Source organism: Ambystoma mexicanum, chromosome 2p (genome assembly GCF_040938575.1).
Source record: "Ambystoma mexicanum isolate Mex_15411 chromosome 2p, UKY_AmexF1_1, whole genome shotgun sequence".
Taxonomy (NCBI): domain Eukaryota; kingdom Metazoa; phylum Chordata; class Amphibia; order Caudata; family Ambystomatidae; genus Ambystoma; species Ambystoma mexicanum.
In genome coordinates this window covers 340630222-340651866 of record NC_090923.1, presented here as the reverse complement: position 1 = coordinate 340651866, position 21645 = coordinate 340630222, and the positions used below count along the sequence as shown (strand labels likewise).

At 45.3% G+C, this 21645-nt stretch overlaps 1 protein-coding gene across 2 annotated transcripts in view; it reads right to left on the bottom strand.

Moving 5' to 3' along the window:
* APPL1 (adaptor protein, phosphotyrosine interacting with PH domain and leucine zipper 1) overlaps positions 1 to 21645 on the bottom strand; it is an 820938-nt gene that overhangs the window by 286249 nt on the left and 513044 nt on the right. Inside the window, exon 16 of one of the 2 annotated variants that reach the window (XM_069643674.1) lies at positions 8267 to 8316. In XM_069643674.1, the coding sequence (XP_069499775.1) occupies positions 8267 to 8316 (50 nt within the window). The remainder of the gene's footprint in view (positions 1 to 8266; positions 8317 to 21645) is intronic. The other variant, XM_069643675.1, reaches the window with a different exon arrangement.

Sequence of the window (21645 nt, the reverse complement as noted above, 5' to 3'; positions counted from 1 at the left end):
ATCCTACCTGCTAAGTGCCCTGTGTAATAACAGCGCCACCCATGGGATATGAAAAGGAGCACAGCACACAGGGTTTGGGGGGGGGGCTCAGCAGCAGGTAAAGGAAGGATCACTGCATGCCTGGAGAGACCATGAAAGCACACTTTCTAACAGTCCCTCTGATTAGCAGAATAATTGCTAGAAAAGCAATCATTGGCTCAAATTATTGAAAGCCACAGCAAACAGTTTTTTTTCCCAATAAATGCTAAATGCTTCCAGTTTTTTATTTAAACCAGATACACTGTTTTACAACAGGCCTTTCTCTCACTTTCTTTTCTATTTAGCATTGGTTTTGCCACACCACCAAAGTGTGCCAAAACCTAAAAGAGCAAACAAAAACTAAAGGAAATATGCAACTAATTAGATGTGAAGACTCCATAGACAATATGGCATGAAGGGTGGAGAAGAACAAAGGGGGTGGGATAAGGGAAGCAGTGGCTATAAGTGAATAATGTATAATGAAACGGTTGATATATGCACTGCCTGTTTGGTTTGTATTGTTTGGTTGAATTGATTAACAAAAATGTTTTTTTTTAAAAAGGGTAGAGAAGAACAAAAAGTAGATATGTACATTTAGTTTAAAAAATAACTAGTATAAAAAATCTATTGCTTTCCATCAAGGCAACGGCAGCTACAACTGCAAACCCTTCCTGCATCATTGAATGGGTAACATGTTAAAGCAGCATGAAGAGCAGCTGCAGATGTTAAGGTTTAAGTGTGGAATGCCGTTTGACATTAATAGGTTCATTAGCGGACAAGACTTGGAGACACTTTATAAACTGTATGCATTTCACTTCAATCAGTTTAACCTTTAACAGCACATTGTTTATGCTAACCCTTCAAAATGACACGTTTCTAATTTGACATGCACATATGTTTTTAAATAAGAAAAATACATCATATCCCCAATAGTATTTGATGATGCAGAAACATTTATCCAGATACAGAGTATACAATATTTCACATAAGATGTATGCATGTGAAAACATTTAGCGATCTGGTACAGGCAATCTTAATTGTTTTTAGGACTTCATTTGGCATATTCCTCGGATGAAGTGGCTCACTTTTCTCCTGCTGCAACAGCCTACTTAGTACATTTTCAATTTTTAGCAGGTCAGCTTGACAAAATAAATAAGAAGCGTGTGGCTGGTCAGAAGAAGATCAAAAAGAGCTGCGTCAAGCAGAGAGAATTGAAAACCCCTCACTACTGCGACCCGGAGGGTAGTAGAGATTGAGCGATTATCTTCACATACAACTTAGAAACACCATATTAATATCACCAGAATACACATTGCAGTGAAACTAATTGAGGCTAGAAGGCAGTTACAACAACCCAAGTAAGGAAAGATATATATATCACTTTAATAATAAATATTAAAAACAGTACATATTCATACAACAATGTATCACAAAAAACACAAAAGACATCTGTCTATACAATAGTACATACAGTCGGGAGAGTGGAGATTTTATCAATCCTACTTTCACATTAGAAAAATTAGACTAAAGCGACTATATTTAGACGCTGTTGGAGAAAGAGTGTCGACATGTTTCGGCCAAAGGTCAGATTGGACGCGTTCTCAGGTGTCCATTCAGGAACAAGTAAAGTGGCCATCTTCAGGACAAAGAATTTCTTTATAATGAAGCTGATGTGTGGTTTAGATGGGACATCATGGATTTAATTCCACCAGGTCGGGTGTGATGGAGTAGATGCACAATTTCATCCATCTCAGAATTATTTTACATACGTCTGGCGGCACACTGGCGGCACAAATCGTAGATTCTATGGCAAAGTTCACCACGTCAATTGGTTCAATCACCAGCGCCCTTTCCACTATGTGTTAACAATGCGTCTTTGATTCTACAGGGAAACTGCATGGATGGGTCAAAAGTGCCCACGAAGAAGGTTGAGGTGGAAGCCCCTCTCAAACAACTCGTAATATATCTGCCATGAGCGGGGAAGTAATCGCCTCTTGTGTTAGTCACGCTTGAAACACCGGCGTCTGATCGAAATACTGGGCAAGTTGTTGGCACATGTGTCTGATATTAAGCAATGGCATGAAGTCCGTAAGGATCTCGGCCTAGGAGGTTCAGAAATCACTCGTCCACTTCGGATGCTGGCTAATCTCCAGAAGAAGGACACAGAGTTCACATTTCCATGCTTATTTATTAAATTATAAGAATAATGCCTTTCTTTCTCTATTGCTATGAGGTTATTCCCTGGTTACATAAATAACTAAGGTGCTCGTCAGTAGGTCTAAAATAATAAATTTAAAAAAATAAAATAACTGTCTGCTGTCTAAAACTTAGTTCTAACTGACGCTACCACTATTTTAAGCAATTAAAGGAAGCCAAGAGAATGACTCCCTTGTCCTGACTGTCGCTTCCCAAAGAGTTTCTTCTTCACTCCAACGTTCTTTTAGTAGGCTATTTTTAAATTGTCTCTCATCACCTTCTGTACCAGTTCTTGTAACTCCTTCAGTAGGTTTTTGGGCTTCCTCTTTTCTTTGGACAATGTTCAATTGATCCCTTTTTACCCTCTGCTGTATCCTTTGATCCAGTCTGCTATGCCTTTTGCATCCCTCAGGCATGTTGTGCCTCATTACACAGAAGGCGGTAAACCATGGTGCTATTAGCACCATAGTTGCCGCCGGTCCCATACCGGTACCACCATGGAGAAAAGGGGAATTACCACCCCATTCCAAGGTTGGCGGGGTGGCATTCCCCCTTTCTCCATGGCCCTTCCCCATTCCCATTTTTGCCCTATAGGGCATAATGGGAATGGGGAAGGCGGTAATTACGGTACCGCAAATTGCGGTACCGTAATTAGCACCAAGGTCCCTTTGCGGGTCTAGACCAGGCATTAAGGTCGGGTCCCGCAAAGGGACCTCGTAGTGAGGCGGTAAGGATTAACGGTCACCGGTACCCTTACCGGTGACCGTTAACCCTTACCGCCCTCGTGTAATGAGGCCCATTGTTTTAGCTGGGATAGGGTTTCTTGGTGATTAATCATCTCCCTCTCCTGAGGTGGTTTACTTGGCATTTCTCCTTTATGGGCTTTACTGGCCTTCACTTTGCACTCACAGAATTCTCTTTCTGATATTCTCCACTCTGCATTTCTTGCTTCATGGGATATTTTCCCCTCTTCCCAGGGTATTTCTATCCAGTCCTAATGGTCTGTTATAGGTTTATTTATGATGCTTTTTCTCACATTTTTACAATGCCAGGTTTATCACGTTTCTATACCAGATTGCGTCAATTTCACTGGTACGAGTTTTTCCAGATGTGTAACGATTCCCCAGCGGCTTCCGTTTCTCCTGTTCTACCAATTACCTCTGGGTTGGCAGAGAAACGTCCCTGGGACTAGCACTCGCTCAGGTTTTCCCCTTTGACTCTGGTTCACACTCTTAACTCTGCCAGGGTCCTGCGCTTGGTCTTCTCCTCTGTGACCAGGTATGGTTGCGGGTAACCGAATGCCTTGTTCGCTCAGCATGGCGGTTTCATCCTCGTTGGACGGTCGCACTGCCCACCACGAAGCGGTCGTGGTCCCGCCACAAGCACAAGTATTCCTGTCTCCTCGGCTCTCCAATGCCTGTGAACGCTCGTCCTCCAGCGTCTTACCCTTGCGTACAGTCCACTTTGGTGGCGCTCCTAGGATCCACCTGTCACGATGACAGGGGGCATCCCCTGCTTACACTCTCCCTCTGCTTTGCCTCTCCTCATTGTGTCCTCCTTTTCCAGTCCAGTCGTCTCAGTTAAATGGCGGTTTCTCCTTAAAAAGACAGATTCTCTTTCTTGTTCGTGTTGACATATTGTGGTTTGTCTTCAGGCAAATCTCTGGATTTCATACTGTTCTTTATTTCCGATAGTACCATATATGCCATGAAGGTGAATGGCTCAGTGAGTTCCTCTCAGGAACCGGCGTACTTGTCCCCAAAGGGGGAGTCTCTCTGGGTGAGGTCCCACTTGCCTCATCTTCTAGGGAGGGTGTTGCAGAGCGGGCTCACCTCCCTAGCCTCAGAGGGGAGAAGGGACGAATTCCCACATACCATTCCATTTTTCTCATGTCCAATTGGCCAGGTTTGTGGTTTTCCTGATTTACACCTCTTTTTTATTAGCTACAGTTTTTACCCGCCCTCTCTTTCAGTGAATTGCCAATTTCACTAAACTGATTGGCAATCTCATGAAACCAGTTTAAGTACAGTACTGGCCCCTGTTGCTTGTGGACTCGCCTGCTATTGTCATAACTCTGGGGAGTGCCATGCACAGAGCAAAGAATTAAACTACTTAATCTTCTACTTCCTTCATTTGTAGACACCATTACACATAATATAGGCGCGCTGCAGTATTTTTTTCAATTTGTCATAAGTGTTCATCAACATCTTTATTTATTGGGTATTTATAATGCGCCTATACATAGTGTATTTCAAGGCGTAAGAGGACAAGCGGGTGGGGGGAAAAAATGGGGACAAAACAAAACGGTTTTACCAGGCCTTGTAACATTCAGATCGTGAAAGTGCAGTAAAGAGAAGTGCAGGAGAGAGAGGGGGCGGGGGTGCTGTGCAGGGCCTGTGAGAGCGAGTGCCAGGGAAGGCTCAGTGGACAGGGCCCGGGGAAAGCAGAGAGTGTAAACGAGCTAAGTACGAGTTAAGGGGCTGGAAGGGATACAGAGTGCAGGCCCAGCCAGGTTAGTACAGGGGGAGGGGCCGAGAAGGGCAAGTGCAGGTTGAGGAAGGGGGGTTCAGGGGAGACCAAGTGCAGGGGTAGACTGGTTGGGGGGGGTCTGGTGCCCTGTAAGAGTCTGAAGGGACCAGACAGCCAGTCAAGACACAGACAGGGACATTAGCTGGGGAGGGAGCGAGGGAAGGCAGAATAGAAAAGGAAGGTTTCGAGAAGCTTCCGGAACTTAAAGAGATCCAGCTCAAGTCAGAGAGGGGCAGGGATGCCATTCCTGAGGGAGGCACCTGTGGAGGAGAGAGATCTATCCCCCACTCTCTGCTTGGAAAAGCATCTGATCTGCAGAGAGTTGGAGCTAGATGACCGAAGGGCTCTAGCAGGGAGGTATTTAAGGAGAGAGAGTTGGATTTAGAGTGGCCCAAGGCCCCAGAAAGCCTTCTGGCTGATGCAGAGGGTCATGAATTTGATCCTCGCAGCAACTGGGAGCCAGTGGAGACATTTTAGTGCTGTAGGGATGCAGTCCCTGGGCTTAAGGTCAAGGATAAGTCTTGCAGTCCTGTTCTGTATTAGTTGAAGGGGGCGAAGGGAGGAGATAGGCAGATTGAGGAAGAGGCTGTTGCAGTAGCCGAGTTGAGCCTGGAGAGGACCCAAGCTCTGGAGACATTGCATATCTGGGGGAAGATGAGAAAAGTGAGAATGCCTCGGAGGAGAAGATGACACCAAGGTTGTTTGCCTCACAGGAGGGTGAGGGGGGGGGGCTCATGAAGGGCGACCAGAGTGTAGGAGGGAAGGAGCGAGCTGGGGTCCCAATGAGAAGGATCTCTGTCTTACTGGCATTAAGGCAGTGATGGTTAGCAGCGCACCATGCCTGAATAGCAGACAAGCAGTCAGCTATACACTGTAGAAATACAGTATAAAATATATCTATAGACACGTGCCCACTCAGTCACAGAATGTCATTTAACCATATGAGCTTAAATCACATCAATGCTCATATTTCAAATTTCGAATCGAGGATACAGTTATTGCCCTTGACTAATTCTCACAAGTATGTATAGGGAATCCTTTTCAGGGCAAACAAGCAGATCTGCTCTTCCGAGCCCATTCCTAAGCACAATATTTGTGAGGGGGCAAAAAAAAAAAAAAAACGCCTTTTGTAGCTGTTAAGACGGATTTCTGAACTCTGTCCTGGAGGCGCAGAGGTTCAGAGGGCCAACCTAATTACTTGGAACAGGGTAACCTCTGAACAAGCCAGACCAATCAGGGTAGCAATCGCGGCGGTCAAGACTAGGTCTCAAGAGGGGTGAGGGTGACTGAAAGCCCGCAATGAGCACACAAAGCAAGGACACTTACAAATTACTCCAAACAGGTGTTATATTAAAAATATATACACATTTATTCCAAGGCCTTTGCAACAATGACCGTAGCGAGAAATCACAATAAAACTCTAGTAAACCAACACATACCAAACCAATACAATATATTTACAAATACAAACGAGACTAAAGAGTTAGACGCACGAAATGTGTAGTCCACCTAGAAGGGGAGGAAAAACGGCAGTGCGAAATAATAATCAGACCCAGTCCGCCTTCAGAGGCACCTAACTAAAAGGAAGTCCAAGCCCTACGAAGAGAGGAGCCTTGTGCTCAAAAGTACCTGCACACGCTGGTGCCAACGGGCAAAAAGGGGAGTCTCTTCGAGGGAATCAGGCAGTTCAGTTCGGTGCACAAAAGAAGATGAACAGAGTTCCGCGACTCAAGCGCAGCCTCCACTGTGGGCAGAAGCAGAGCGCGAGTACGGAAAGGCGTGCTGTTTGACACAGCGGGGAAAAGCTATGGGCTCCTGCAGGAGGGCGACCAGTTCCTAGCTATGCTACTCACCGGTCCCCGATGCAAGCAGACCCAGGCTTCTCCGCGTCAGTTTCAGTGATGGCAGGTTCAGGGGAGCAGGGGACGTCTCGTCGTCGTGTAGATTCTGCAGCAGCAGAGTTGAGTTGAGGGCGTCCCAAACGCAGTGAACCCGCACAGTTTGTTACCACAACATGGCAACGAAGCGGCCGTGTGCATCTCAGCCAAATGTACACTACTCACTTCAGACCTGGGAATGCCAAGTGTACGAATCGTGTGAGAGTGACAAGGACTCGATATACAACACAACCTCACGGCGGTTAGAGAAAGCCTCCTGGGTAGGCTGGTCAGTCTGCTGGATGGCCCAGAGACACTTCCGAAGGCTTACGTGCAGGAGATGGTGAAGATGCAGAGAATAGCTGTCCCCACTATTCCAAGGGTCGAAGTACCAGTACAGGCCTTCTGGTTTGATCAGAGGTAGAAAGGGTTTCACAAAGCGACAGCAGTGCAGAGGAGCAGTCCTTCAGCGGGTCACCAGCGATTCCTCGGTTCAGCCTCGTGGTTGCAGGATACCTGGCTCCTGTATTCCTTTGTTCGTGAGAACTCAGGAGATCGACATGGTAGTGGCGTTTCCAGCCCCCTCTTATCCACGGTTCCCTTCGCGCCAAAACGGAGGGGACCCAATGGAAGATCCGCTCATCAAACACTCACACCATAAGTGAACCTATCACGGACCACGGTGGTCCCAGGCATTCACACCACACTAGACTCTCTGGCACCCAGGATGTGTATTGGGGCCAGACATCCCAGCCCACATCCTGGAGGCACACACAAGGCCTTTAGAAGCCCGCGAAAGCATCTGTGTTTCGCAGGAAAGTACATGCCCAAATAAGGAAGGCCCTGTGTCGGCTAGACCTGGGGAAGGTGAAGGGGGCAAGACGGTCAGCGGACAGGACAAAGGAGCCTCGTGGTCTGGCCATTTTGGGAGCCAGGCCACCATTTTGGGCTAAGCGCGAGAAACGCGCTTAAAACGCCAAAAGGAGCTCAAAAACACAAGAAACGATCGCTGCCACCATTCCCGTCCGTGATTCACTTGCACCGATCATTTACAATCCAAACAGAGTTTCTAGGGCCTGTAGAAGGCTAGATACCCAAGAGAGCAGTAACTTAGCTTACAGTGCTCTCTTGTGTCATGTTGCACGAAAGCTGCAACATGATAAAGAAACTATGGAAAACAGCGTTTCCCGGTACTGACTGTCTTAAGGGCATGTCAGTTTCCCCGTAAGAATGGAGCGAAAGCCCAGAGGAGTGCGGCAGAAGGCTGCACTTCTCTGACAAAGTCTAGATCATGGTGAAAACAACAGCAAAAAGTTTAGGGGTTGCCACATGGAAGGAAAATTACCCACAATTAAGAAATCTTTCCTAACAGTAGCATTCATAACTACAAATGTACACACATAAGCACTCAGATGCAGGGCCTTTCTGCTGTGGCTAAATGACAGTTGTATCCTTAGCAACGATAAATGCTATAATCAATGAATACTTCACATGTACATGGGTGATCAAAAGATGCTTTTTAGTAAACATGCAGTTATATTTTTAAAAGGAACCTGTAGGATGAATTAAATAATACAATTGTGCACAGTAAGCATACAATATCATTTTATACCAGTGTTTTGTTATATTACAAACTGGGAACTTACCTTCAGAATCAGGTTGTACGTTTCCAGATTCACCAAAGGGGTTTGTTCTTCTAAAAGAAATATGAAGACAACGTTACCACTTTATGCCTAATACCCCAGAGTTTTCACAGTTCTCCTTAAGTGTTTGGGTGATTGGACATATGTGCGTTTAGACTCAGACAGAGCTCGTTACAAGCATTCCAACCCAATGGGACCCAGATAAAGACAGCCGTTGCAGAACCTAATGTTGATGAAGTGTTTATAAAATGTACAGTACCTAGCTGCCTGTGTGTCCAGAGGGCGCGCACGCACACACACACTCTGTGGGCTACCTGGTATACAAGACAAAATCTCTATACAAATCTCATTATGCAACTTCCAGAAACACAAAAGAAAATTAACGTTGACAATACTATTAGGGTAGCCTTCTCCAATATGGTTGAAAGCAATTCATTATCAATAAATAATCATATTACATACAGATTTATTGTAAATATATCACAAGCTTATCTGTACAAACATAAAACTCTAAAACCAGATACAACATACAAATGCATTTTTGTGATAACAGTTTAGTCATTACATAACCTGTCATAGTTATCACTCAAGAATACAATCTGTTTAAGACCCTATATTATCAAGAAAATGTCAGGCAAGCAGTTTTCCTGAGTCACAATGCCTGGCTAATAAAATAATTGAGTGTTCATGATAAGCACTTGTCTTGCATCTGTAGACTGTGTAATACCGCAGCCCTAAATTGATGAAACCCTCAATATTTTAATACTGGTGCGAGTGTCCACTTACAAATTAAAATATACACTGGACAAAAGAAACGGCAATGTGTTAAAGGAATGACAGAGACAGTAGGTGTTCAAGATGTTTATTAAGAATCAGCAAAGTAGGTTCACGGTTACGAGGCCCCCCCGTCAGGGGCATCCAAAACTGCAGCTATCCCATCTTCAACTGCTTCTCCTTCGTATGAACACCGCTCAACCAGATTTTAACCAGCAGCCATTCAATATTGGAATATAATGCCCTCTCAACTATATACACATTCTGCATTGCTGCAGTTTCATACAGCACTCTCTTCATTTTACATCAAAGTATTGTACATATAACAAAATGCCTCAATGATTCCAGATCATTTGGACAAAAGGGACAGTTATGAAGCGCAATTCCTAATCCCAACCATTTCCCCTTCACATCATGTCTTTTATACCTTAAGAAGTGTATGCACCATTCCAAATATGACTCTAAGATCATCTGATACGCAATTGAAATAGTTCTATTCAATGGTCTCCCCAGCTCTGTACTTTCTCTACGTACCTGGAGTAAGTTTAATAATAATAATAATAATATCTTAACCTTCCCTTTATCACATGTTTGCTGATCAAACCAATGGATAGTAGGGGTGATGGGTTGGGGATAAGGTACTGTTATTGTTGTTGGGAATTAAGTGTTAAGGGGGGAAGGGTGGGATGGAGGTGGGGGGAGGGGGGTAAAGTTAGGGGTTGTTTTGGTAGTTGCTGTTTAAAATGCTAGTATTTATGGCTATGAAGATCGCTTTTACAGGACTAAAATTAAACAGAGGTGTGATAGTATATCGACAGAGTTGCTTTTGGGTTTACCAACATTGTATCCCACCTCTTTGAAGAGGCTATGAAATAATGATCTTCAATATAAACTGAATCCAACTCATTGTGAATAGAATATGATGGTGCAATATGTGGGAGGGTCAATACAACTCTACCAAATGTATGCTTTATGCCTCATAATGTGACATCAGGCTTTGTCCCCCAGATCTCAGCCCTCTACAACCCAATGGTGCTTGATTTTGCATTATAGACCTTGATCATCATTGCCAGGGATTGTAATTTTCTGTACTACAAGAAGCGCCTGGGTCCTCTTAAGGATTTGCTTTTCAATATGCATTCTTCCTTGGTCATTTGAGGAGATATGTACTCCCAGATATTCGAAATGCTGTATTTTTCTAACAGGAATATGTTCAGAAAAAACACTGTGGCGTGATGGCTAGATTTGCCTATTATCATTTCAGACAACTTGCTCACATTTAGTTTTAATTTCCCGCAGGCCATAAACCTAGCATCATCGTCCAGCAACTTTTGTAGAGCTCTTGGGGTACGAGCAACAACATAAAATCATTGGCATATGCCAACAATGGCAGCCTTCTTTATCCCAACCCCGGCACATCAGGCGTGGACTGCTCCAGAATAGTTTGGAGTGTGTGTTAATATATAAATTAAAGAGGACGGGGGCTAAAAAACACACCCCTGACGCAGGCCTCTCAATGCTCAAAATGGAGGTGTGCACCCCCCTTCTTCCCATCATATGTACTACACACTCTACCAATATGTAATAGGACTATAAACTTTAGCAGCCCTTCTGTAATGCCCATTTATAAAAGTATTTACCATAACTGCTCTCAGTCCACCAGTTCAAAGAGAAAATACTACCTTAGGTTCGGGTTGTATATGTGGAAATCAAAAACATATAATTGAGTACCCCCAAACCTTCCCTGAACGCCAATTGGGTATCCCCAAAAATATTGTTACAAGTCACCCAAACCACTAGGTACCCTCATAATTCTCCCCAATATTTTAGAGGAACTGTCCAGCAGTAAGATTGGGCAATACGATTTTTTGGTGTGGATTGGAGTTCCTTTTTATATACAGGTATAACTATCTTAGAATGCCACAATTTAGGGATTGCACAGCTCAGACGTTGCAAAGAGTAGGAGCCCATAGTTCTATATTAGACATATAAAAGGTCTGTTAGGCAGAAACCTGTGCAGTTCCCTTAGGCACCGGTGCAAAAGATTTAGGACTACAGGTGGTTTGCAGTAAACCCAATTGGTAGCAGTCTGTACCACCCAGATTTACCTGGTAGCTGTGGCTGAGCAGTCAGACCTCTTTCAAGATGAGTTAGGCAGCATGCAGAGTATACACAAAAGGTACAGCGACACAGTAGTACAAGCAAACACTGACCAGAGCTTTGGTGTAAAAGTATATAATTATTTAAAGACACTTGTAATTTACACTAGCACAAAAAGAGGTAAGTAAATTCAACACACAGTTACTATTACTAGATGTACATCCCTTATTCCTTATTAGACAAGTCTTAGTTAACACCACTTATTTCCAGACAGAGGTGAGCGCTTAACTAAAGATGGCACTCCAATAAGTTAAGAAGGGAGGGAAAAGGCAGAAATTAGGAAAAGCACACAACACAATACTTTAGAAGCACCCAGCAAGGCAGGAAAGTCAAGTCGACTTGTGAGCAAAAAGTTCAGAGGCCAGGCTCCCTCTTGGAGAGAACAGAGCACCAATGTGCCCAAGATCACACAGTCAAGTCTTGAAAAATCTTGCAGGGAGTTCAGAAAAGAATTAAGTCAGCTCAGAAAAGTTCAGTTAGCCAGCCTAGGGCCAACCCAAGTGGTAAGTAGAAGCTTTAAGAGTCACCCCACACAGACCGTTGCGAGGGAGGCCAGGCGGACACAGTACCTTCAAAGTGGAGAGGATCCTCCAGCGGGGGCAGTTGTTCCTGGCAGCACGTGCAAGTCACAGCGTCACCCAGAGGAAGAGATGGTCTCGACGTGGAGGAAAGATGAAGGTCGTTGCACGGCCAGGGAAGAAACCAGCCACGGAGTTCTCCGGTTAAAAGATAAGACCCTTTTATTCGCGGTGGTGGAAAAACCGTGGTATCCCGGTTGCCGGGGTGCTTGGCGCAGGCAAGGCGGCCACAAGATGATCCAGGAAGGCGAAAAGACGGGCAAACTGGTTATCCCCACCAGTCAAAGGAAGAAGACTCTCCGGACTGGAGATCTCCTCTGTCGTCGGGAAAAGGCAGGGCTCCACCGGTGGTGTCGTCGTTGCAGGTCGGCTCAGCTTCTCCCTCTTTGGATTCTTTAGGTCCTGTGGCGACTTCTGAAGTTCCAGTCCCCAAAGCCCTTCTTTTATGCAGCAAACCCCCATTCATTCAGCCTAGCTGTCAATCAAACATGCTAAGTGGTGAGCCGGGCGGCTCACCACTTCGGCCAATCACACAAGAGTGCGACTCGAGTTGCCAAGGCAACTCAGTCCAGGGTGCCTAAACCCCCTCCTACACCCCCCTGTGGTAGCCAGACAGAGTGGCACCACTTTTGGAGGCTTCTGTGGAGAAGCCCGCCAAAAAGTGGAACAAAGGGCCCGACTTGGGTTGGAGTCACAGAAGCGAACACAAACGCCATTTTGGAACCGAGTTTTGGCAAAAAATACCAACCAGTGATTTTATATTAATTTAATAAACCAGCGGTATGTTCGAGGCTATATTAAAAAGTGGTAGCCGCGAACAATGGGAAAATCCCATAGGAAAATATTTGCGGTCGAATATAAAAAGTAGTATCCACTGCCACCAGCCAAAACTCGATCAGGGGGGACGGAGACGTGCCCCCTCGAACAACAGACCCTGGGGCAATCGAATTGCCCCGACCAGTACATCCACAATATGATGGTTTGTACTGGTTTCTGTTCATAATTTGGGACTAGTAAAGCCAATGGTGACTTTACATGCCCTGGGAGACAGTAGTCAGTCCCAGGGTATGGAGTCTATGTTTGGGGGTCGCCACGACACCCCTGGATTACGGCACGGAGGGTGCTGTGTAACCCACATACCAAAAATACATAAAGCCCTATGGGGTAAAGGACCCCATAGCCCATAAAACACATTCAAAGGAACACCTCAAATCATGTCTAAGAGTGGGAGAAAAAGAGTCTCACTCTTAGCAGGAGAAACAAATAAAACCCCAAAAAATCCAGAAAAGCTGCTGGGGGACTCACTAGGTTTGGAAAATTAGCCTTTACAGAGAATTCTCCCTAACAAGGTCAAAGTATAAAATCAGGATCAGGAGACTTGTTTGATTCTTCTGCGATTTTATTGCCCTGATGATATTGACATAGGCAATGATGGCAGCCAAATCGCCAGCCAGCCGAAGATGGTTCTTGGGGCAAACAATTCTGGTCATTATCTTTTGAAAATATATTACTAACATGGAAAACCAACTGCAAAGCTTGAACATTAGTGGCAATAGAAACATTTACGGTGGGATTGGCTGCTTTTGCCACGATCATCCAAAAACCCTTCGAGCCATTTCTTTGCACAACCTCCAAGAACACCTTTCTCAAGCCTTAAATGGTCATTCTTGCTTGCATAAAAGATAAACCCTCTTATGATCTTTTTTTGTTTCTGAAACCAACATGTTGTTTCAAGATTGGGCTCCAAGTGTATCTCAAAAGTGCCTCCTAGCTTATTTGCACATATTATTAAACAGACCTTGACTCGGTTGGACCTCTTTCTGAGATACCTTTTTTGTCAGCTTTTGGGCTATGTCCTTTAAAACTTCCTCATAAGTTAAAATAAGCGTATTTGCCCAGTTTTCTTCTTTTAGGCAATCTAAAATGAGACATACAGCGTACCTCAGTCCATACTGGTAGAAGGATTGTATGTTAAGAGTATCCCAGCAAATCCTTCAATGACTTGACGAGAAAGATCCTTCTAAACACTTAGTAAATTAGTTGTCTCCTTGAATTCAACATGACATTCCAGCCGTTAAGGTCTCTGCTCTCTCTCACACGGATCTAAAACTTTCATGTCAGCTAGTTCATGCGAATGGTGAATCATCAGAAGCTAATCTATTAAAGAAGTACCTTGGTATCCTATAAATGTTGCTCTTGGTGGGGAGTCAGATGGTACCGTGAGAAACCAGAGGGTGTCTCACCCGCTACTCCCCAGGGATCTCTCTCCCTCAGGTGGCCAGGGCACGGCCATCGTCTTTGGATCCAGATGCTGGGGGTGGACCAGTGCAAGAGGATCACCTGGGTGAGGGGCCTACGGGGAGTGGGGGTGTGGCAGCAGATGGCGAGAGGCGGTATTCCCCCGTTTTGTTTATCCAACCCATCCTATGTTTTAGGATGCTCCGAAGTCCCAACTCCTCCACCCTTTTTACACACACACTTGGCCGAGGAAGAGGGTGACAGAGAGTAACAACATTAACTTTCACACATCGTACTGTACAGGTCCCGCTAATCAAGTCAGGCACTTAATCCTAAGTGTATAAACCTTATACCAAGTAGTTCTCCTCACAGGAATAAAAGGCAGAACCCAAGGACACACTCTGAGCAAGGCCAAACACGAGAACGAGCAGGGCTTCCGGGATGAAGACAAACCTACTGCAGCACCACGACGGACCAAGAGACGAGAGCAGCGGGTCGAAAACCCCAAGAGGTCCCTACTGGTGGTCGTTGCCTACAACAGGCCGTGAAAGACATGTGGAGAAGGCCAGATCCCGCAAGTGAAGACTGCATTGTGTTTCAAGGATGCCAGCGAACTGCCCCGGGGGAACGGCAGAGTTAGGGAGGCAAGGCCAAGCCAGTGGTACTAACCTTGACTTGTGATTTAGGAATCGCAAAAACCAAGAAAGACACACAGCTGGTGAGTTGGCAAGCGACCTGAAAGACTAGTTGTGTTAAAGATTGAAACCTTTTAACACAAAGTGAAGGCTGCTCCCATGTGATTGAGACGCAAGGAAAGGCAGACCTTTGAATGAACTTTGAAGTAAAAGACAGCTGCGAAGTTAGCAATACGAAGTAACGGAGTGGTGCAGTGAAAGGAAGTAGCCCACTCAAAAGTCTCTGTGAAAAGTACATTGTTCGAAGCGATAAAGCGAATGAACAGCAAAAGTGATACAAAGAAGTTTAACTCCTAGAGAAGGGGAGAGTGGAAGTTGAACTGTACATTTTGATTCGAAGTGGTCCTGCAGTGGTCTGAAAAGTTTTTTTTTTTTATTTGTATTTAATTTACTGATCATTTAAACCTTTACAAAAAACGATTGACTTTCCTTCATTGACTTCCTATACATAAAAATTAAAAATGTATAAATAATATACATTTCTGGATAAAACAGTAAAATTCAGTCTATCCTCGCTGTCCATTTTACTTGTGTAGCAGGCTCAGAGCCCTCATTATTTCCACCACTGCCAAGGTAAGTAGGGTTTCATGTTCTGAGATCAGCCTATTCCATAAATGCTCTGATGTGATTCTTTCCTTTTTCATGACAAATCTCTAAATTTGTCTTGCATCAAAGTCAAGGTCCCTTCGCACCCCATTAATATATGAAAGAGGGTCTGATTTCGTGGGCTGTTGCAGATTTAACAAAATGAGACAGCTTTATCGATCTGGTGTCGAGCTTCCAAGATTTCTCCTGTGGTCTGAAAAGTAAGCCAAGCACATTCAAAAGTCTTCGACATCCGAAAGCGGTGAGAGGCTGGCAGAGGGAGAACCGAAATGAAATAATCTTGGGGAAGGGAGCCCCCCCTTTCAGATTTGTGTTGAACTTCATCATGAGAGATCTGAGCCCGGCAGAGGGGGACCTACAAGAACTGTTGTGTTGAACTTGATCGTGAAAGGTCTGAGCCCCACAGAGGGGGACCTTTGTGAACCTTTTGGTGTAAAACATTTTAGAACTTAACACTGGCCTCGATCCACGTTCTGGAACTATTGTGTTGGAAGCTGAGCCAGAGTGCGTCATCCTGCCTACAGGGACAGCCTTACTCTGTGGGGTCTAAAATTGGGAGGAGAGCAGATTTTTCCTTTTGTATACATTCCTCCTTTTTACAATTTTTTGGCATTAGGTTCTGTTAGCATAGGCCATTTTGATTTAACAGACTCCACTGGGACTGTGCAATTTATTATTTGATGGTCAAGACTACTCCCATCTTAGTTATAGGGCAGAATAGGAGTTTCTCCAAGCCCAACCGCTTCAATAAAAGTTTCACAACTTGTACCCATCGTGTCCGTGTCATACTTGTGAAGGGGTGAAGTGGGCAGCCCTGTCCCAGCCCCTTAAGTGCTTTAGAGTGAGGCGAGATGCATTCGAAGCACTATGATGGGCCAGGGGGGCGGGGGGACGGTGAAAGGAATACCTCCCAATATTTAGTACACCACTTCAATATAATCAAATATAATCAACCCACATAGTGTAGCGCAGGGCGTGAGCAGCATTCCTTTTTTTAAGGTAAAATATTAGTAATCATAGGTTAAAGACAAGACCTGCGTGGCGAACGCGGCATTGCATGTATTAGGCCCAAATTGCGAGACAAGTGGAAATCTGCAGCCATCCCTGAGCCCCCATGAAGACAGTACACACCCCCAACCGTCACAACCCCTTTTAATTTTCTAACAATGTTGCAAAGGTGTTTTTACTCAAGAAGAATGCGCCCTGCAAAGCCGCCATCATAGACGAGTTATAGCCTATATAACTGACTAAACCTCAAAGATCCTTGAAAGCCATAGCACCAGATGCCCTTTGACCAACAAACGCAAAGTAACAAGTCCTGAATTGTTGAAAGAGGACAGACAGCGTACGTCTCTGAGCGACAATCGTATGATTTGTATTGCGAGGTGCTGGGAGGAATACATTATAGTTAAAAACAAGGGTGGAGACCTTGAAGCCGGATGGCGCAGAGGGGAGTGAGTGAAATGTGTGTGTGAAGGTTAGGGTGCCCCAGAACCTCCTTTGTGCCCGTCTTAAGGACTGCCAGGTGCATGGTATAGTGATAAAGTAGCATTGTGTTAGGAGTGTAGCTCATTTGTTTTTTTGCCTTCAACGTGAGAAGATGATCACTGTAGCACCCACATGATGGAAGACGGACGGACAGACTGGGCTGAAACCGATGACCTGGCATCTCTTATGGAGCAGGAGGATCCTGTATAGGTGCACACCAACCATCATGCTCTCAACTGTGTGTGAGATTAAAACTTGTTATCCTTGCAAGATCGACTTGGGCCTTTCTTCCATAGCGTGTTGTATTCTCTCTGGTGTGAACGTTCAGGGACTTGCCTTCAATTGGTGACCCCAACGTAATCCCCACTCCCCCCCATATTTGCGGAGGCTTCCGTACCACTTCTCCAGATGGAGTCGTGCCCACCTACAGCCACTGGTCCCGAAATAAAGATGTTCCGAATGGTTTAGCAGGAGCCATTTAAAGTCCTCTCTGCTCTTTGAAAGGGGCGCGTCTCCGAGGAGCGTGCCGGCCGGTGTTGGAACACTGTGATGGAGGAGTTCGGGTGAGCACGCACATGTGAGTAGACACTTGTAAGCAATAACAAGTAGGGGGCAGATGTGTGAACACGTGGAGAGTGTGGTCGTTGATGTGACGTGGATGTGGTTTGTGTTTTTTCTTATTGTCATTTGCATTGTACAGAGTTTTTTTCGGTCAGGCATTACAAGGTAAGGCAAAGGTAAGGCAGGGAGCCCCTCCTCGGAAGGGGAGGGAAGGGAAGGTGGTACCACGTTAAAATATATTATTTAAATGAGGAATACGGAAATAAAAGTAGTGGTCTCATAAGGAGCAGGCCTGGAACAAGTAGTGGTTGTTATTTCAGCTTGTTATTTTAGTTTATTGTATTTGTGTTTTATTGGATGAAGAACAGGCCCTAGGAGGGATAATTGTTTGTGTCGCAGCGTGATGTGGCATTAGATGGTTTTGTGGAGGGGTGTGTGTCTGCAAGGAAAGTGGACAGAAAAGGGTGTGGGTTGATTTTCCTTTATGTCACAAGCAGCGGCAGCTTGCACGGTGCCTTAGCGAGCATTTGCGGGGTCAGTAAGAGAAAGACATCATTAGCATGGGGGGGAGGGGACACCAATGGAGTATATGTACAAGGCCCTGCCACTGTATCGTGACAAGGGTGGAGAAATACCATAAGAGGTGGATTGCAAAGACGGAAGGAAGGGGGGGATGCCCTGCCCGTGTCCAGAGTAAGACTCCCTAATAATTGTTTTGGAACATATGTCTACATTTGTAGTATCTAAGTATAAGGGGAAACAGCTACTGAAGAGAAAATAAATGTTACCAAATATTTGAGGACACAGAGGACCAAGGGGACTGAGTACGGGCACAGATACAGAAAGATAGAAAGAGCCAGAGGCAAGAAGGAGAGCACGGAGCGCCAGAGGTGCACAGGGGATTATATCCCTTGGCAGCATGTTCCCCAGATGGGCACACAAACCCAACCTATGTACACACTGTGGTAGGGACCCCTTCAGCGCCAGACACCTCAGGTCACTGCTACCCCACCCCCATATGCACATCCAACTGAAGTATTGGCATCCGCGGTCGTCAGGTCAAGGGAGTTTGAAGATAGGCTGTCAGAGTCGTTAGCAGAGCTGAACAGGATACAGATAGCCTCAAGAGGAGCAAGGGATGTAGGGGTGTCAGGAGAATGGAGATCAGGGAAGGTGCTGCAAAGGATAGATACTGAAGGAATAAGAAATATATGTGTTCAGAAGGAGGGAAACAAGGGTGAGTGGACAATCCTTCGACATGAGAACACGGTAGTGGGAAATAATATGAGGGATGCGTTTCATGAGGTTTTGTGAGGTGGGGCAGATTGAGGAATAGGGTCGGCCGGATGGCGTTGGTAAAGAGAAGGGGAGTTCTGAAGAAGGGTGTGGGAAGTGGGGTGAAGATGGAGATGCCCCTCATATATAAGGGGGCAGCGAGGACCCAGTATGTGCCCTGGGCCCAGATGGATAAAAACAATTTGATTAAGGCTGGCCCACAGCTCACAGCTGGGGAGAGCGAGTGGATATACGAGTTTGAAAAGCAAACAGCAGGGGTGTCCATGGCATTAGGGGACATCAAGAGCTTGATGGTTGCTATAATTGAAGACCAGGCTGGGGACATGTCGGTTGAGGCTGGATATCCGGGAAAAACCCTGGGGGATGATGGACACAATGGAGCATCGTTTAACGGAATTAGAGCACAGGTATGCGATGCACTACGAAGAGCTTTCCAAGATACCCCTGATTTACAGTCACTGATACAGTGTACTATGGGCGATGATGAGGACCCAGCTAAATGTATTCTTAAATTGCAGGAGATGTGGGGAGCTGAAACGGGAGGACCATGGGATAATTCAATACAATTTCTCTATTTTATTGTGAAGCAGGGCTTGCCAAAGGAAGTGCCAAGGCGCTAGATAAGATTGTGGGTATCGCAGCAAAGGGGTGGCTGGAGATACAGAGTATAACAGTGCACCATTGCAAAAGGATCAAGGAAGGGAAAGGGAAAAAGCCCAAAGGAGTCAGGCAGAGGAAGCGAAGTTGGTAGAAAAGAAATTGGCAAAGGTTGTTGTCCAGTACAGGTGGAGGGGACAGACGGCACACAACAGGTCGTGAGCGCCACTATTGCTGCACTCTGGGCTGAAGGAGGACAGGGACAGTGGGGCAGGGGCAACAGTATCCCAGCCCATAGTGGCAACAAGGAGAACCGCAGCGAGGAAGAGGGGTATTCCAAGGAGCAAGAGGGGGGCGGATTTGGACAAAGAGGGGGTGGGCTTGGACCATCACAATGATGGAATTGGTTAAGGTGGGGCATTTGGCAAGGGAGTGCAGGAGTAGGCCTGCAATGGGGTACAATTATGGGTCACAGTAGCAGGGCCTGAAGCCCAAATGGCTAAGGTGTCCGCAACAGGATCAAGGGTATCAGAACAAAGGGTATCCACAGGGGGAAAACCAAGCATATAATCAGCAGCCTCAATCAGCTGACATGGAAGTGCAGCATCCACCAAAGCATCCACCACAGCAGCAGCAGCAGTGTGGTGCAGTGTTGCTGCAGTGAGTAGGGTACTGATTGGGACTACTGCTCCCTTTGGAGGGGCAGCAGTGATGGGGGTAACCCCTTCTTGTTCCCTGGAACTTATTAGGACAGCCCACAGAGAGTACTCGCGTGTCCGGCCATCCACCCTGAAGAGGAACCTTTGGTGGGGGCGGAGATAGGAAACAAGCAGATCATATTTATCGTGTATTCGGGTGCAACAAAATTATGTATCATGGAGGGTAAATATCTATTATCAGGCACATACCTTGATGCGCAGGGATTCTCTGGGACCATTTCCAAGGTTCCATACACTGACGAAGGGGATGTAAAAGGTGGGAGGGAATGTAGTACGGTCTCCCTTTCTATACAAGGCATAAATTAGTTTTCAAAAATTGATTAGCAGAGTTTGCAAATTACATTTTTTCTTTATTAGCAAACAACCCCATTTGATTAGCAATGTTTTACTAATGTTTTTAATGCCACCAGAAGATACTTGTACCCAAGATATAAAATTAGCAAGAATACAGCCGTTTGTGTTCCTGCTGAAGACATTAGTGAGATAAGTCAGGCCTTGCAAATTCTTTAAAATTCCACTAGACCTGCAGGTTGAGTAACTTAGTTTACCCACTCGACTGAAGAGGTATGCAGTGCTAAAATCGACGCAAAAATGTCGCCTGTCAAAAAAAATTGCAGCAAAAATTCTGTGGTTTGACCCGGTAACGGTTGACCCCACTATACCATGTAAGGGGAGCAAGGGCTGGCGGGGGTGTCCCCCTTTCTCCTTAAATGGTATAATGGGTCCAGGGATTGCGGGGGTGTCCCCCGCTTCCTTTACATGGATTGCGGCAGCAAAACCACAGCCTTTTTGCCGCAATATTTTGTGTCAACAGCCATTTTTGGCACGATTTTAACACATGGAACCGCTGAAGAGACATGCACTAGACCCATGGCAAAGGATGACAGCAAATTTAAATTCACATTCTGTAAAATGGTGCATGTCGCACAAACCCACTTTAGTTTGGCACACTGCTGCCACCCAGAGGCAAGCCACACACAGTTAAACCTCTTTTGACATTTACTACAAACAAAGTAACGTTTATTTAAATGATTCCAACATCCCCAGCAAATGGTACTGGCCCTTCATAAAATCTATTTGACTATACAAGTGGGCTAAAATACTTTGCGAGCCCTGGATGAGTGTCTGTAAAAAGATTAGCTGCATGAATTGACACACATAGATATTATAAAAGGCTCTGAAAACAGTTTGGCCAGCTCTCCATACTGCAGGTGCAAATATATAATGCAATCATAATCAGAGCAAAGTGAGCTCTGCAGGCCAACTACAGTGTACAGTTTGGCAGTGGGTCTGTAGATGTACAGACTGGATGAAACTATTGATTGCTATTTTAAGTAAATATCAAGCTATCTTTGTGTATTCATTATGTAAAATACTAAGCAGTGTGGATGGTGTAGCAGGCAGAGAACTTGGCAAACTAGGCAGAATATTGTAGTTCGCAGCCATCTCACTTTCAGGGTAGCGGGTATAAAGCAATATGGTAAGATAGCATGTCAAGGAGTATAAGATCAGCTCATGGGTTGAGCACCAGTTGCAAGTGGTATGTAACCAGCAGGCCACAGAACTAGGTTTGCCCGCAAAGCATTTGGCTGCGTGGTCATGTACATTTTCATAAGTGTCCACTCGCCATATTATTGCATCTTCCCTACCAAAATTAAATCTAATTGACA